Source organism: Carcharhinus amblyrhynchos, chromosome 10 (genome assembly GCF_965287045.1).
Source record: "Carcharhinus amblyrhynchos chromosome 10, sCarAmb.v2.hapA, whole genome shotgun sequence".
Taxonomy (NCBI): Eukaryota; Metazoa; Chordata; class Chondrichthyes; order Carcharhiniformes; family Carcharhinidae; genus Carcharhinus; species Carcharhinus amblyrhynchos.
This window is the reverse complement of record NC_137333.1, coordinates 64,944,576-64,961,830: the sequence shown is the minus strand read 5'-3', so window position 1 is coordinate 64,961,830 and position 17,255 is coordinate 64,944,576. Positions and strand designations below refer to the sequence as shown.

At 40.6% G+C, this 17,255-nt stretch overlaps 1 protein-coding gene across 2 annotated transcripts in view; it reads right to left on the bottom strand.

Annotated features, from left to right (window-relative positions):
• dync2h1 (dynein cytoplasmic 2 heavy chain 1) overlaps positions 1-17,255 on the bottom strand; it is a 546,351-nt gene that overhangs the window by 434,606 nt on the left and 94,490 nt on the right. For both annotated transcript variants that reach the window (XM_080197215.1, XM_080197216.1), the window contains exons 26-32: positions 16,618-16,788; positions 13,910-14,292; positions 9,713-9,845; positions 7,574-7,691; positions 4,673-4,785; positions 4,464-4,583; positions 1,729-1,879 (exon numbers count right to left, since the gene is read on the bottom strand). In XM_080197215.1, the coding sequence (XP_080053341.1) occupies positions 1,729-1,879; positions 4,464-4,583; positions 4,673-4,785; positions 7,574-7,691; positions 9,713-9,845; positions 13,910-14,292; positions 16,618-16,788 (1,189 nt within the window). The remainder of the gene's footprint in view (positions 1-1,728; positions 1,880-4,463; positions 4,584-4,672; positions 4,786-7,573; positions 7,692-9,712; positions 9,846-13,909; positions 14,293-16,617; positions 16,789-17,255) is intronic.

Below are 17,255 nucleotides of genomic sequence, written 5' to 3'. Positions count from 1 at the left end.
TCATGCTTGAGCAGTACCTGGCTGCCCATTGGCCCAAGGAAGAGGCCAGAGGACATTGTAGATGAAGATCAAGGGTTTATAAGACCCACACATGCTTTGATGAACTGCCAGATGCCATGTGCCACTGCAGATTGCATCTCAGCAAGGAGACAGTGCAGCACCTGTGCCAGGTGCTCATGGACCTGGTACCGCAGGAAGACGCCCGCTCTCTTTGGCAATGAAGGTCACAGTAGTCCCCAATTTCAATGCCACCGGGTCCTGCCTGGCCTCAAGAGGAAATCTCTGCAGCATAGATTGGCACAGTGGCACAGTGGTTAGCACTGATGCCTCACAGCTCCAAGGACCTGGATTCAGTTCCCAGCTTGAGTCACTGTATGTGTGGAGTTTGCATGTTCTCCCCATTAACGCGTGGATTTCCTCCGAGTATTCTGGATTCCTCCCACAGTCCAAAGATGTGCAGATTAGGTGCACTGGCCATGCTAAATTACCCCCTGGTGTCCTGGGATGCGTAGGTTGGAGGGATTAGTGAGGTAAATTTGTGAGGTTACAGGGATAGGATGTAGGTGGGATTGCTGTCAGTGCTGACTCGATGGGCCAAATGGCCTCCTTCTGCACTGTAGGGATTCATGATTCTATTATTCTATTTTAAAGTCCTCTACACGAAGTGCATCCATGAGGTCACAGGTACTCTGTAAGCCCAGGTAGACAACTACATCCACGTTGACATGGGCCAGGCACAACAGGAGGCCTGGGCTGCACGCCTTGCTGCCACCAGGATGCTCCATGTGCAGGAGGCTATGGATGGCACGCACATTGCTCTGCGGACCCCGTACAATCAAGGAGTGCCCTTCATTATCAGGAAGCTGCTCCACTCCCATAACATGCAAATAGTTTGTGACCACCAGCTGAATATCATGCAGGTGTGTGCACGGCACCCAGGGTGCATGCACAACACCTACATCTTGCGCAACGCAGACATGCCTAGGCTCTTTAGGAACACTCTAGGCTGCAGGGATGGCTCATGAGTGACATGCTGCAGTCATGGCTGATGGCATCAGTGCGGAGACCTGGGACTGAGGCAGAGACCTGCTACGATGAAACCCACGCTGCTATTTCGTCAAACGGCGTATCGGGCTGCTGAAGATGCAGTTCCACTGCCTGAACTGCTCTGACAGCATTTGGCAGTACAATGTCCTGAAGGTCTCCCGCATCATCGTGGTCTGCTGTACGCTCCACAGCCTGACACAGCAGTGAGGAGACATACTGGAGGAGGATAAAGGCAACCAGGCAGGTGCCCCTGGAAAAGAGGAAAAGACTGCGAGAAAGTGGAAGGCTATGCCGAGGAGGAACTGGAGGATGGAGGACAGACAGCGGCAAGGATCCGAAAGGGCAGGACGGTGAGCAAGGCCCTCAACACAGCAAGATTCTACTGGGAGGCGTGATGACCAGAGCTCCAACCCCCACCAACACCAGCCCCCACCCCCCCCCCGCCTTCCCCAAGGGCCTTTACTGCTTGCAAATGAGGAATGAATTACTAACAAGTAAGCATAAATTTTTGTGACATAAAACAGAATGTGAACTGCAATAGGTTTTACATTAAATTAGAATTACTGACAATGATAAAGTAATGGTCAAAAACCTGAATAAGTTGTTATATTTGCAGTTGTAAAGAAAAATGGTGACTAACTGTAGGTGCGACTTATGTCCAAGCACTCAGTAGCTTCTTACCAGCATTTCCTGTTTCCTCCATATAAGAGTCTATACTTGTGTAGTTTTCCAATTTTGCCATCAGTTCTACATCTAGCTGTTGCAAACTGTGTTTTCTTATGGCATTTTCAACTTCTTGAGTAAACTGAATCTGTTCAGCTAAACAAAGGATCTGAGAACAGAGAAATAATTCAACATTTGTAAGTGCAAAAAGTTAGAAAAATAAGGAACCTAAACAAAACATCCAGAATTGATACATTCCTAACCAGAAAATATAATTAGGCTTATAATTTGAAAGTAAAATTACTCACATTTAAACTTCAAATATATATACATGTATTACATATACATATACACTATATATATAAGCTTCAAATATATATATGTGATAAAAGAAGAGTGTTACTTCAGCAAGAATTGATTTTTTTCCTTCTAAAAGGCATTAATTTAAATATACCAATTAAAACTGTTTTAAAACCAATTTGAGTTGATGGAAGCAATCTTTCCTTACAAAACTACAAGATGAAATTTAAAACACAACTCTTAGCAAGAACAAAGTTAGGTTCTTGAATCTAAAGTTAAAATAATGTTTATTTATTAGTCACAAATAGTCTTACATTTATACTGCAATGAAGTTACTGTAAAAATCCCCTGGTCGCCACACTCCAGCGCCTATTCGAGTACACTGAGGGAGAATTTAGCATGGCCAATTCACCTAACCTGGACGTGGGAGGAAACAAGAGCTCCCATAGGAAACCCACATATACACAAGGAGAATGTGCGAACTCCACACAGACAGTGACCCAAGCCACGAGTCAAACCCAGGACCCTGGCACTGTGAGGCAGCAACGTTAACCACTGTGCCATTATGCCACCCAACTGTTGGTCAGCCAGGAAGCAAAAGCTTCACTTTGGTGCTTATGTAGTTCTTTTTGGCAAAAGCATTAATACATACAAGGCCTCCATGAAATGTAAATCAATACCTGTGACTCAATGCATAGGATCCAATTTTGTATCCTTGAAATTTAGCCAACCAACATCTCTTTATTTAGAGATCTTTGGAGTCATATATATTGTTATATTAAACAGATTTTTTGCAGTAATATTCAATATCATCAGTGCGGCCCCCACAGAGTCTAAATAGACATTTAAAAGTGATAGACAGGAATAATCATCTCACCCATATGCAGACAGTACATTAGCTGGACTGAAATTTTGCTTTTCCCTTAAAAATCTTGTAGGTGACTTGTGTGTGATATCTGGGGAATGATTTTAAGCCTGCACTCTCTGTCTATGTGAATGGCAGAGTGTGCACTCAAAATCCAGAGAGACTTGGAAAGTGCAATTCACGCTGGCGTGTTTCCAAGTTCCGATCTGCCTGTCCGCTCACCAGCAGAGCAACATGAAATATGCCACTGGACCCCAGGAAGGTCATTTTAATGCCATTGTCACTGGTAAGCACATTAGCTGTAGGAAAAGATTCATTCCTGTTACAATCATGCTGGTAATGGGAGGATGGGCCTAAACATGCCAGTGAGCCCGGCTTTAGAGTTGTTGGGCAATGTTCCATAAGGGCGTTGAATTCACAGTGTACTGGTAGACACCTCCCTCCACCCACAGACACTGGGACCCACCCCCTCATTGGCATCATGTTCCCTCACCTCCTTCTCAAAACAGATCACTGGCATCAATGCATTAGGGCCCTCCTGATGGGTCCACCCCATCATGACCCCTGACATACTCCCCATCATGAACTCAAACAGGATCCAACGCTGCATGAGCTCCTCCTGCATAGCTCTCCCCCAACCTCCCCCGTCATAGTTCCTAATCAGTTGCGCACTGCCCAGCCATGTCCCTGACCACCTTTAATGGCCTCCAACACTGCCCCGTATGATCAATGCACCAGGTCTCCGCCGGTGCAGATCAGAGGTGATTCTCGATATTCTCATGCTACGCCTGCAGGCCAGAGAATCCCGTGCACTGGGAGTCAAATGGGTTATGCATAGTGAATGCTACTTTAAATGCTAATCAGCATTACGCCTTTCTGGGCATAAAACAGTTTGCGCCATTAGAAAGGGGCCATGAGGATCACAAGCAGTTTGACATCGGGCGCAAAACTAATTTTTAGGCCCACATGCTATCCTCCACAATCAGCGCAATCCGAGCCAAGTGTGGCAAAGTCAGAGAATTGCCCCATCATGTAATTTCTGGTCATTCAGTTGTAAAATAATGAATAATTGACTCACTCCATTTCTGGAAACAATTATCATGTGTTAAAATTTTTGGGTAAAAGCCCAAATCATATCGAGAGGAAAATTATGAAGTTGGAATCTAATCAATATGCTTGGACTGTATCAGATCATGACAACAAAATTCTCATTTTTATAAATGATGTTGCGTCCCAAAATCAGTTTTAGATTTGTTTACTGTGCTAACAGCAATTGGCAGTGCTGAAGCCAACTGATGTTAAGCTTAGTGTCATTTATGTATACAGATGTTGCTATTAAGTGACTGATAATGGATATTTTATTTATTGAGAAATTATCTGCTAGAGTATAGACAAAACTACATTCAACATACATCACAAATTTTCAATACAACAAGTTTTATAATAAGATTGCAAAATAGTATTTTTTTCTGAAATTGTTGAAACATCATTTTTTATTTTTGTTATCAATTTATGATTCTTTTCTGACTGTGGAAAGATTTCAAGATACAGGCAGACCAGGACATTAATAAATAAACACATGGAGTACCTGTGATGGAAAACGTAACGGATCAATGGCACCTTGTGATTGTTTCCAAGCCGCAATGCATTCAACCAACAAATGTTTCAGAGTTTCTTTCATTACTTCAGCCAAATTATTCAGCCAAACCTGGTCAACACAACAGAATACTGCTGAATTCACAAACATAATGCTTGATTACATTTTACATTATTCTTCATATAGTAAAATGTTATCACCTCAACATCATCTGTGACACAAATCTTGCTTTTCAAAGGCACAACTTCACCATCCAGAGACTTCATTGCAATGATGTGTTGGAAATTTTCATCAAAGTCCACACTGTTAATCCCTGGAAAAACCATAAATCAATACAGTAATTTTTCAAAATTAATTTTGGAATGTTAATTTTGGAATGAAGGAAATGTTAATTTGCAAAACAAAATTGGCAATATTTTCTGCACATTTGAAGAAATTGTGGTCACAGGTATATTGCAGTAAACAAGTGTTGGGAAATACAAGTTCTCTCAATTGTTGCCCACACAATACTTTTTATGTATAGTAATTATGATAAAGCCTGCCTATGTTACTGAGATCTTCAATTAACTATTTTTTTAAACTTGCACTAAAACCCAACACTCTCAATGTCTATAGATACCGGGGCCCCAGTTATGCCTGCCATTTGGTGGGGTATGCAGAACATTCCTTGTTCCAATCTTAATCAGGCTCATCCACAAAACTCTTCATTCATTAAATCAATGACTGGTACCAATTCATAACCCCATCTGGACGTAGAAAAATTTATCAATATTGTTTCCAATTTCCACCCCTCTCTCATCTTAACATGGTCTATCTTTGACATTTCCCTTCCATAGCACTTCTGACATGTTTGCCTTTTTCCTCAACTGAGGATTCTCCCCCCCACTGTAGTTGACGGGGCACTCAATCATGTCCAACCCATCTCCCATGCCACTGCCCTTACCCATTTCCCTCCCTTCCAGAAACAAGACAGGGAGCTTCTAATCCTCACTTTTCCAGCCTCCATATTCAAAGGATCACTGTCCGCCTTCTCTGCCAATTCTAGCATGATACCACCATTAAACACATCTTCCAATCACCCTCCTATCAAAATTCCGTACGCATCAATTCCGCCATTCAACCCTGGTTCACTCCTCCATTGCCCCAGATCCTCATCCCCATCCCACAACATGTTCCTCTGCATTCGCAGAAGGTGCAACACCTGCCCCTTTCCCTTCTCCCTCCTCACTGTCAAAGGATCCAGATGAAGAGGCATTTCACCTGAACCTTTCACCTTAGTCTACCGTGGTCTCCTCTGCATCAGGGTAACTGAACGCAGGCTGGGTGACCATTTTGTGGAACACCTTTGCTCCGTCTGCAAGCATCACCCCAACCGTCCAATTGCCTGCCTTTTCAATTCAGCACCTTAATCCCATGCCCACATGTCCATCCCAGGCCTGCAGCAATAATCCAATGATGCCCAACACAAACTGGAAGAAAAACAACACAATCTTATAAAAAATATTCTAAGTCTAGGATGAGCGTGAAAACAGAAGAGTTTCTGATCCTTTTTTTGGGTGAGTGCAAATCTGCAGTCTTATGCAATCAAAGAACCAAGAACAAAGAAAATTACAGCAAAGGATAAAGTTCTTCGACCCTCCAAGCCTGCACAGACCATGCTGCCCAACTTAACTAAAATCCCCTACTCTTCCAGGGACCACATCTCTCTATTCCCATTCTATCCATGTACTTGTCAGGACACCCCTTAAAAGTCACTACTATATCCGCTTCCACTACCTCCTCTAGCAACAAGTTCCAGGCACCCAATACTCTGTAAAAAATTTGCCTCGTACATCTCCTGTAAACCTTTCCCCTCACACCTTAAACCTATGCCCCCTGGTAATTGACTCTTCCATCCTGGGGAAAAGCTTCTGACTATCCACTCTGTCCATGCCTCTCATGATCTTGTACATTTCTATCAGGTTTCCCCCCACCCTCCGTTTCTCCAGTGAGAACAAACCAAGTTTCTCCAACCTCTCCTCAACGCATGAAAAGCCAGCAAAAACATTGCCTGTAGGAGAGGGGGAAAGACTTAAATCACCCAAATACAGGCTGAGAGCAGCAACTGTATATGCACAGGTCTCTCTGCTGTGAGAACAAAGTGACCTGTCACTCACCTCCTGCTGTTCTCAGCCAGTCTCCATGGCCTAAAGCAGGTCCCCCCCAGCTAATGCATGGGCCTCAGCCTATCATGACCCCATCCCCCAGCCAGACAAATTAACCTCTATGGACTATTCCCCGCCTGGACCAATTGACCCCTGAGAATAGCACCTCCAGACCAATTGACTCTGCTATCCCTTTCCCTCCTCTCACCAATGACAGATCTACAGAGTGTCAGTAGGCACCTTCTCACTCCCCCACTGATCGCAGATCTGCAGAGTGCACAGCAGTCCCCCCAACACTAACTGGCCCGTCCCGGTCTGATCCTGCCCCTCACCTGGCACCACCCCCTCAGCTCTGCCCAATGGCTGATGGGCAGTACCAGGATGCCAGTGAACAGTGCCAATGTCAGGCTACCACTGCCATGCATTGCCCAAGCGGCACCCCCCTTGCCCTGACCTCCCAGAGGGGCCTCAATGTCGTCCAGTTCTCCTGGCAGGGCCATCACATCACGTCCCAACAAGAGGCAAGAAATCAGGTGCAAACCTGATGTCTCCTGGCCCATTCGCTAATCTTGAGCAGCACAGAGGGCTGGGAGAATCCTGGCCCAAATCTCCAACTCTCCAATTAATTAAGTCCACCTGTTATTTTTCCAGCTGTTATCTTTCCAGCTATTGGTCCCTTAAGGCAACATGGCCCAACCTTTAACATAATAAACTCCAAGCTGCTTCAGTTGCATTTATCCCATTTTCTATGGCTAGACTTTAATCTTCCCAGAGTTAAACATTACCTGTAAAATATTAACATGAACTAGAAATTCATCATAAATTAGACATTTGCAAATCACTGTTAAAGGATGATCAAAACAAGATCACAAAGGAACAAACGAACAGTAAGAGAGGCTGTGTCCAGGTAACGTGATTAGGTTTCAGGAGTCAACATAATTAGATATGAAGCCATACCAGCAAAAAGCTTTCGTAGATGAGTCTGAATGATAGAAGGATTGGTGGACTGTCCCAGGATTTCCAGCAAATCATCATCACCAATGAAATAAAACCGTGGAAATGCCGATCGTTTTTCCTGAATAGATAAGTTTTGAAGATATTAATCCAGCTACCTGGCAAAGAATGGTATAGTAATTTCTTCCCAAAAAAGCAACATATTATCCTATTTACATCAAAGGAACTATTATCCTATTTGCAACAAAGGAATACAAATTTGCATATCTGTCAGGTGACAAATAATATAATTAAGTATATGTTGTAAAGAAGGGCTTTCTAACAACCTTGTAAAATACTTTTACAAAATATTGAATATTACAGAAATAGTTCTCTCTATTCTTAAGGAAAGTCTTATGGAAGATATAGAAGAAGCTTACAAACAGAAGACAGCATAGGTTTGTTATCTCAGAAAAGGACATGACTCAATCACTCTGAAACAAGACATTCCTAAACATGATAAAGTTGGATTCCATGACCATTATTTAAACCAACTATCTGAGTAAAGATTTAACAAGTGGTCCTAACAGGAGTTAGGAAAACATTGGGCAGAGCAGGAATTTAATTTGAGTACCCGTCCCTCGGTGACTAGATAAATGGAATTGAACAAGTGATTGACATGGAATACTCATTTGCCTCTAGAAAGAAGGGATATAAACAAGTGCTCAAGAGGGAAATTTTTCACTCTTCCCTGGATTGAAGGAGACCAGAGGAGGGCTGCATAACACTTTGATCAACCAAAGAAGATGAGACTCAGAAGGGAGTGCCACCACCAGATATGTAAATCAACATTTGTTCTGTGTCACCTCCCGGACTGGTAAGCCATTCTCACCTGTCACAGTCATATGGCTTCTTTGCTATTCTGCTTACATATCATAATTAAACTGCTGCTACTTAATAAACGTGCATTAAAGTTACCTATGACTCGCCCCCCCGACCCCCCCACCCAGCTTTTTGGGTAATCAGAGGTTGCCAGACCAAATCTTACAATGTGCATCTTAAATCACTGGATTTGAGCATCACAGGCAATGTCAGCATTTATCACACATTCCCTCAGGAAGGTGATGGTGAACCACCTTCTTGATCTGCTACAATTCATGAGGTAGGAAGGGAGTTCCAGCATTTCAACCCAATAATAATGAAGAAGTGGAGATATAGTTCTAAGTCAGAATGAAATGTGGAAAGGTGAAAAACTTGCAGGTAGTGTTGTTCCCATGTGCCTGCTGCCATTGTCCTTCCAGCTGGTAGGAGTCATGGATTTGGAAGATGTTGTTAATGGCACTTGAGCTGCTACTGCAGTGCATCTTGTAGATGGTGCACACTGGTGCCACTGAACATGGGTGGTGGACAAAGTTATTGAGATGGTGACTGGTGTGGCGATCAAGTAGGCAATTTTGTCCTAGATACTGTCAAGTTTCTCAGGGGTTGTTAGCCTTAATCAGGCAAGTCTAGTATTTAATCACACTCTTGACTTGGGACATGCAGAAAGTGCACAAGTTTTGGGGATTCAAGGGGTATTCACAGAATTCCCAACCTCTGACCTGTTCTTGTAGCCACAATAGATGGATGAATTCAGTTTGCTTTTAAGACATTAATTCATCTTGTGACATTTGAGCAAACTATATGTTAAATCATTTATATGCATCCCAGCCTTCATAAGAATTCCCAAAACACTGGAATAGTATGTTTAAATATACAGACTCTTTCTGTAATGCTGCCTTTAACAGAATTATTAACAAAGGCTCTTGACGCATATGGCTAATAATTGTTGGCATATACTATTTCATTCTCCAGCGCAACGGGCAGTGAGAGAGGAAGTCAGAACTCAAACATTAACAGTAATATTAGATAACTAATAAGATCAGATTGACAATCCATCTGTCATGACTTCAATGGAGATGTCAATAAGTACTACATATTAGGCAAACAGAGGTATATAGATGGATGCAGAACTTTTAGTAACTCTAAAACATGATATTGGGTTTCTGCAGGGCAAACACCCAAATAATTAAAAACCAATGTTTTAAAAATCTAGGAATATTAGATTTCAACTCATTGTTTTATTCCCCAATGTTAATCCATGCTGATCAAGTTATTACTTACCTCGAGAAATTCATTGAGTGATTTCTGGCATCTTTGCAGCTGATCTAATATGGTAATGAGTGAATGTCTGATGCCAGCTCGCATACAGAGTGAAGTTACTCTGTTATCTCTTTGAACATCTGCCATGATTGATCTGGTGAAGGTAAAATATATTGATCCAGTATTGTATTAACCATGCATGTTTAGCCAACCTTACCTTATATTAAAACTATTCATAACTAAGGTAAACACTACTACATTAATTTGGGCAATACAGTGGTCAGCACTGCTACCTCGAAGCACCAGGGATCTAGGTTCAATTTCGCCCATGGGCAAATTGTCCCTTGATGTCCACAAGCTGGATGTAGGTTGAGTGAATTAGCCAAGGTGGGGTTGCAGGGATAGCATGTGGGGAATGGGCCTGGATGGGATGTTCTTTCAAGAAAGTTGTGCAGACACGGTGGGCCAATTGGCCTTCTTCTGTAGTTTAGGGACTCGATGGAGTCTATGAAATATTTATTACCTTCTGGTTCATAAGCCACTATTGGAACATATTTTCAAGATTATACAAAAATTAGAAAAATAAACACAATACTGCGTTCATTCTTTTCTACTGTTCTGTACCTTATTCATGGCACTATGTTTTATACTGTCACAAATATCATGGCACTATGTTTTATACAGTCACCAATATTTCCCTTAAATGATTCAATAGTGTCTGCCTCAGCCACTACACTAACTTATCTATGCCTTCCTTTAGTCTTTTATAATCCTTCTCCGCTACTTGACAAATCCCACTTTTGCCTCATCAGCAACTTCTAATATTGTGTTCATTATGTCAAAGTTCAAAATATTTATTCAAACGAATAGCAAAAATGAATCCTATATTGACCCCAAAGTATATCAGCTCCAATCTTTCCCAATCTGAGCAACATCCACCTATACTAAATTCTTTGGTTTCTGTCCATGTGAACACTATGCAATCATCCACAAACAGAATTTAATCCATAGATCTATCAGCAACGTCAGAGCAGCAAAAGCTTACATGATCCACTACTGTTGGCTACAACCACTTGCAACTGCTCAAATAGAACAAGTATCATGATTTTTTTTAATGAAATTAATTATCCAACTGTTTATTTCAAAAGCTTTTAATTTGATCCTCCATTTCCCATTAAAGACTTCATCAAATACTTTCTGTAAGTCTGCTCTATCCTACTACACTGCCTTCAACAATAGGACAATTCCAAGCTTGCTATACATAGCCTGCCTCCCTAATCATTACTGGCATGCTTTGAATTGTCCGACCATATTTCTATCATCCATTATTGATTACAAGTTACTAGATATGTATCTGCACTGTCAAACTGACTGTTACAAATTCAAGAATAATATTTTGCTGACTTCTGTTGCTAGTTTCTGCATGAGCAGCAATTGTAAACATCTGCAATTCACTCTTCCTACTGTTAATTCATTAAGTACGCTTACATTAGTTTTATCTTGTGCTGGTGCTCTTTGATTTTTTTTAAAATGGGAATTTAATTGTTTTATTTTTCTTTTCAATTATTCCCCTCATTTAAACAGAAAACACAAATTATATGCTAAAATGAAATACTTTTCTACTTTTAAAGAAGCAATACATTGAAGCTACATGACTACTTCTTATAAGGTCCCGTTTGTAGGCTTATTTTACCATGTGGAGAAGCCAGTTCAGTGGGGAATTGCTCACTTAACTGAAGAGAAATTTCCTTCCTGACACTGTTGAGAACAGGTAGCACATTAAATAATGTAGTATTTCAGCTAACTGAACAATAGATTTTATAGAATTTGTACATAAATTTATTATCTTGTTGCAACATCTTGCCCTACAGACCGTACCCTTAAAGGCAGCAAAGATTTCTGAGAGAAAATGCCCATGTATTTTGTAATTTTAAAAAAATCCAAGACAGATTTCTTCTCCAATACAAGATTCAGTGATGTGAAACTACTGCGTCGGAGGTTGTAAAGGGCCAAAGGAAGCAGAGGTAGTTTTCCTGGTATGCATAGCAATCAGAAGTGAGGTATGATAACCAAACCTTAATTAATCTAAGTGTTACACACAGGTCAAAGATAAATTCCGGTCAATTTGGAATCGTAACAAAGCTTTGGCACTTTGAAAGAATCCTGCTCAAGAGATTTTCGTTTTGATAGAATTAACATATAGATGAAATTTGTTGAAAACTGCCTCACAGCAAGTTAACTATTTTTACTAAAATTAGGGACGTAGGTTTCTATTATGAAGACAATAATGACATCTGTTCATTGCATTCTAATTAGTTAATTTTAAATTTTCTTCTATTAAAATTAACTAAAGGTAGAGTTTCCACTCATTATGTTAGTAACATAAGCTTAGAACAGGCAAAATTAGTTAACCCAGCACAAAAGATCATGGGATTTTTAACTTAAATGAGATCCAATTGTGTTAACTTTCTTACAAGCACAGGTATCATTAGGCACAACTGCTCCTCTGAAAAAATACGTACTTTACTAAGAAATCCACCAGTGTACAGCAATGGAAAGTATTAAATGGTTCAATGTACTTTCTTTGAAAACTGAGGACGATTCTCCCAAAAAAGTTCAAAGTGCTGAATTCACAGGAAAAATTTGGAAAATCACAATTGTCTTTTTCAGTGGAAGTTCAGACTTGAGTCTCCCACACTCTTTGCAGTGCAGAGGTCGCAAATCATAAATATCATTAAAAGCTCAGGGGAAGTCCTATCATGCCAGAGTCTGACATGCGCAGTGGCCCCAATCTGTCACCCTGAAGTTTGCTGACCAGCTCAAATCGCTGGCCAGCCCAGGACCCCCACAGTGCTTCCCCTCCAGCACCCCCCCCCAACCCACGGCCTGATCACAGCCCCCACTAGCATTCCTGGGCCAGCCCCGAGTGCCCCAAACTCCAGCCCCTCTCCCCCAGCAGTGATGATCCCCTCATCCCAGTAAATCCCCTCACGGGGGGCAGACTGGTGGAATGGGAGATGCTATCAGGCCTGGAGAATTCAGTCCCGGGCCCAATAGTCACATTCAAATTGGATTAAAAATAGATTAAACTTACTTACCTGCTACTCCCGCCAGTTTCCAGTGTGGTCCCCATTGTGCCAGATATCCATTGCTGGGTGATGCGTGTGCGTCAGGAGCGCACGTGTGATCCCACAAATCGGCACATGTGAACCTCCCAGTCCAATCCCCAAAAAATTAGCGGGTCAGAATGGGAGAATGCCTCCCCTCCAATATTTTTCAATTACTTTAAACAGGTTACTCTAAGGTGGCTGAAACACTTGTTAGAAATTTTTTTTTAAACCATCTAGCTAAAGAAAATTTACAGCTCAGAAACAGGCCTTTTGGCCCTTCTTGTCTGTGCCGAACCATTTTTTGCCTAGTCCCACTGACCTGCACTTGGACCATATCCCTCCATACCCCTCTCATCCATGTACCTGTCCAAGTTTTTCTTAAATGTTAAAAGTCACCCCGCATTTACCACTTAATCCAGCAGCTTATTCCACACTCCCACCACTCTGTGTGAAGAAGCCCCCCCTGATATTCCCTTTGAACTTTTCTCCTTTCACCCTTAACCCATGCCCTCTGGTTTTTTTCTCCCCTAGCCTCAGTGAAAAAAGCCTGCTTGCATTTACTCTATCTATACCCACCAAAATCTTATACACCTCTATCAAATCTCCCCTCATTCTTCTCCGCTCCAGGGAATAAAGTCCTAAACTATTCAATCTCTCTCTGTAACTCAGCTTCTCAAGTCCCAGCAACATTCTTGTGAACCTTCTTTGCACTCTTTCAACCTTATTTACATCCTTCCTGTATCTAGGTGACCAAAACTGTACACAATACAGTTGTGTAGATAAATTTCATGTTTAGCTTAACCACGTAGACTAGATTATCACTTCTAAACACACTAAATAATACATTTTACTGTAAAGAAAAATATGAATAATTATGTTCTAATACATGGCCAATTGCACTGGTTCAGGGAAGATGTTATGTTTGTGACAAATTATTTAGCTGATTCATGAGCTGTAACTTAACCAGCGCAATTTTGAGCAAATTTTATTTAAAACTCCCTGACTGCACCCAAAACTGAAACTTTATCCCCAAGTATTCCACATAAATAAGACAAAACTTATTCATTAAAAGTCTAATATTTTTCTTTTAGTTTGATATAAAACTTACCTGAAATCATCATCAACTCTCTTAAAGCGTCCCTGTTCTTTAGGGAGGGCACCACGACCAAATATTGGCTCCAGATAGACCCACTTCCTTTGGATTTGATTTAAATTGTGTAAATATTCATCAAGATCCGCCAATCTAGTTTCCCAAATGGACACCTTGTCTTCAAAGCCTTTATAATAGGGGGAGTCCTTCAGGGTCTGAAGTAGGCACTGGTTATCTCCAACCTGGTTGACAATGTCTTTCCAATCTTTGATCAGCTTGATTGTTATTTTCTGGCTATCCTGATAATCAGTCATCATGAAGACTGATGCAGCCCCCCACATGTCAAGTTCCCGCAATGCTTCTCTAATGGAGACTTCCCCTTGTGCCCGACTGTTGAGTTCCTGAAAGGAAACAAACACAACCAATCAATTAGTTCAAACTACAATCAATTACACGTCATTTCACAAAAAAAACCTTGCAATAAGATGTCATGTTCAATCATAGCATTATAAAACGTTTTAAAATAATTTAAACAAATAAACACCACTGGTGTTTACTTTGAAGTCAATGTTGAGAATATTGCACACTATTTAGAAACTGAAGAGGTGAATAAAGAAAATCCACATTAAATATCGCTAATTTAGAATAATCATAAAAAAACCTAACCAAATTCTGTACAGTTCAAAGTACTGACACAGACTCCTAAAATATAAATTTTGCTAATAATTGACAAACAACTCATTGGCATTCTATTTGTAGAACTGACGTCTTAATTAAAACAATTAATCAAAAGACAAGGATAAAGATGACATATGTTCTAGCCTAATGCAACCCCCAGTGAATTATGCTAGCTTTGTCAGAGAATATGATGCTTTATAATAATCAGAGCACTACAATATACAGGGAATATATTATTATGTAAGTAACTTGCAAATAATTACTGTAATTAAAATTTTAGACTGAACAAGCCTCAAACTTGCAATGTTAAAAACCATTTTTGCTCCAGGCACTGAGGTACAAAAGTAAGCTGTGTTTATATAATTTACTTCACATTTGAAACAGCAGCAAGGATACCTGTAAAAAAAAAATTTCATCACAGCTCCTGGTGAAGTTAGGAGCACAGCAAAGAAATCATCAGAAATTAAAAACAACAAAAACAGCAAAATAGAAAACGTAACCAGCATTGGAAATGGGCGGGGGGGGAGCGGGGAGCAGGAAGCAGCATAGATCAGATGGCATGGTTAACTAAATGAGAATTTGGTGTCTCATATTGGAGGGCAAGTACACACTGAATAATGGACTCTGCATGTGCACAGCCATTATGCTAAGCACTGAAGCATTATAATCAGTGGACCAAGTCAATGAAGAGAAAGATTTTAAAAAAGACAAACATAAAAATTGGGAAAAGATTGACAAGCTCTGAATTTGTTTCCTATGCCCAATAGCAAGATTCCATTAAAAAATGTTTCACTCAACTGCATTTGTTCCTGTTTCTCAGTGGGCATTTTGTTATATTACACGGAGAGATTGCCATCTGAGACTTCAGGCAAGAAATTAGAATGGGATGCACCTGTTTCTCAAGAATAAAACCGGCACAAAGCAAACAGATTAAGCAGTGGAACAGCCAATGGTCAATCTTTGCTGTTGTTGATCCCACTACTAGGTGCCTATTTTAAGGCATCCCAGGTGAATTTCTGAAACAAGCATTAGTCCTATAAACTATGTAAATTAGGAATTAACACCTACTGAGGAATTCAATCCAGAAATTAATTCGCAAGTGCTATATCTGGCCTTTAACAACACGTTAGCGGCATCCATGACTGCTAACACTTGGATAGTTTTCAAAAACATTGGCCAGGATTCCTGACCTCATCTGTGGCTGAGATTCTCTGGTCTCGCTGCTGTGAATGAAGATTTGGCGAAGTGCCAAATTCTCCTTTCTTGCTGACAGTGGTGGCGTAAGACAGCTGAGAATTCAGCATTATTTTAAAAAACTGTCTATGGAGTCTGAGGAACAGGATTCCCTCCCCAACACCACAGGATTCACGATCCTACACCCCTCTCCACACCCCATGTTTCCAGCTCCAACCTCTCATCCCAACTCTTACATACCCAAAATAAACTGAATTGTTTGTTAAGGCAAGTTGCTAATTAAGATATAACTAAGATGTGGCGGCTCAAGTCAAGCATCCTGATGAAGCCTGAGCATCAAATTTCATTGATCCTCAAAACTTTTAGTTCAGGTAACGTCAATCTCACAGCCCCAATTCTGGGCTTAAAAACTGGTCAAGACCAATATCTACTGCTTTGCCTATTCAGAAATTTTGGAAGGCTGAAATGAAGGAGAAATAGGACAGTTGGTGTAAGAGAAAAACAGGCAAAATAAAAGGAAAATCAAAACCAATAAACAGGCAGGAGTAAACACACAGCACTAATCAAAATCATAAGCTGAAAGCAGAACAAAATAATAAATACAGCAGCAAAAAAACAAAGAGTGTAAAAATCATTTAATTGGTTTGATTTTTAGGGAGTATGCTTGCCCTTCATTGTATACAAAAAAAATTAACATTATGTGGTGATGCAGCTAAACCATCAGTTTTTCCTGTTAGCCATGCTGTTGTGTAAAGTATAGATGATATGAAAAATACCATTAACTGTTTCAAAGTTCTTTATTTAGTTTAGTTTGCAGTTAAATTACTTTAACAATCGTAACCATCAGGTCATACCTTTAGATCTGAAGATTTTGCTACAATGACATCTGCCACTTTTAACAAGTCCCCAAACTGCAATTTCTCTATTGTGGTGCCTCTTGGCATGCCCAGCAGATGAAACAGGTCCAGCCAGTGATCCTGGGAGAGATGATCTCCACGGACATACTTCAGAACAGGTACTAATGTCTGTGGAAACAGAAAAATAGCTAAAATAAAAACTGACCTTCCGACCCAAAACATCCCAGTATTTTTATTACGTGAAGATATAAAAATGTTTTTAAAAAAATACTGATTACAGTAATTAATTACTATACTGATTAAGTACTGATTACAGAATTTAAATATTTACTTGTCTAGAATTTTACAATTATGAGATTTACAAATTGTTTTGGAACCGCCCTTTCAATTAAAGGTAAACAGATGCGGAGGAGATGGAGGGGTCTTGTGACCTGGCCTGAAGTTTGCTCTGTAACAGATATTGGCAGCAATCTCCAAGTTCACCTTTGATACATTCTGAATCTCCCAAAGTCCCAGAAAGGTATTAAATCTCAGGTTGGAATCAGTTGTGCTGTAAACGGTCCATTTATTTCCAAAATGAGAGGGTTGATGTCAAAAATGACTAATCAGCGTTTAATCTGGATGCAAAGCTAACA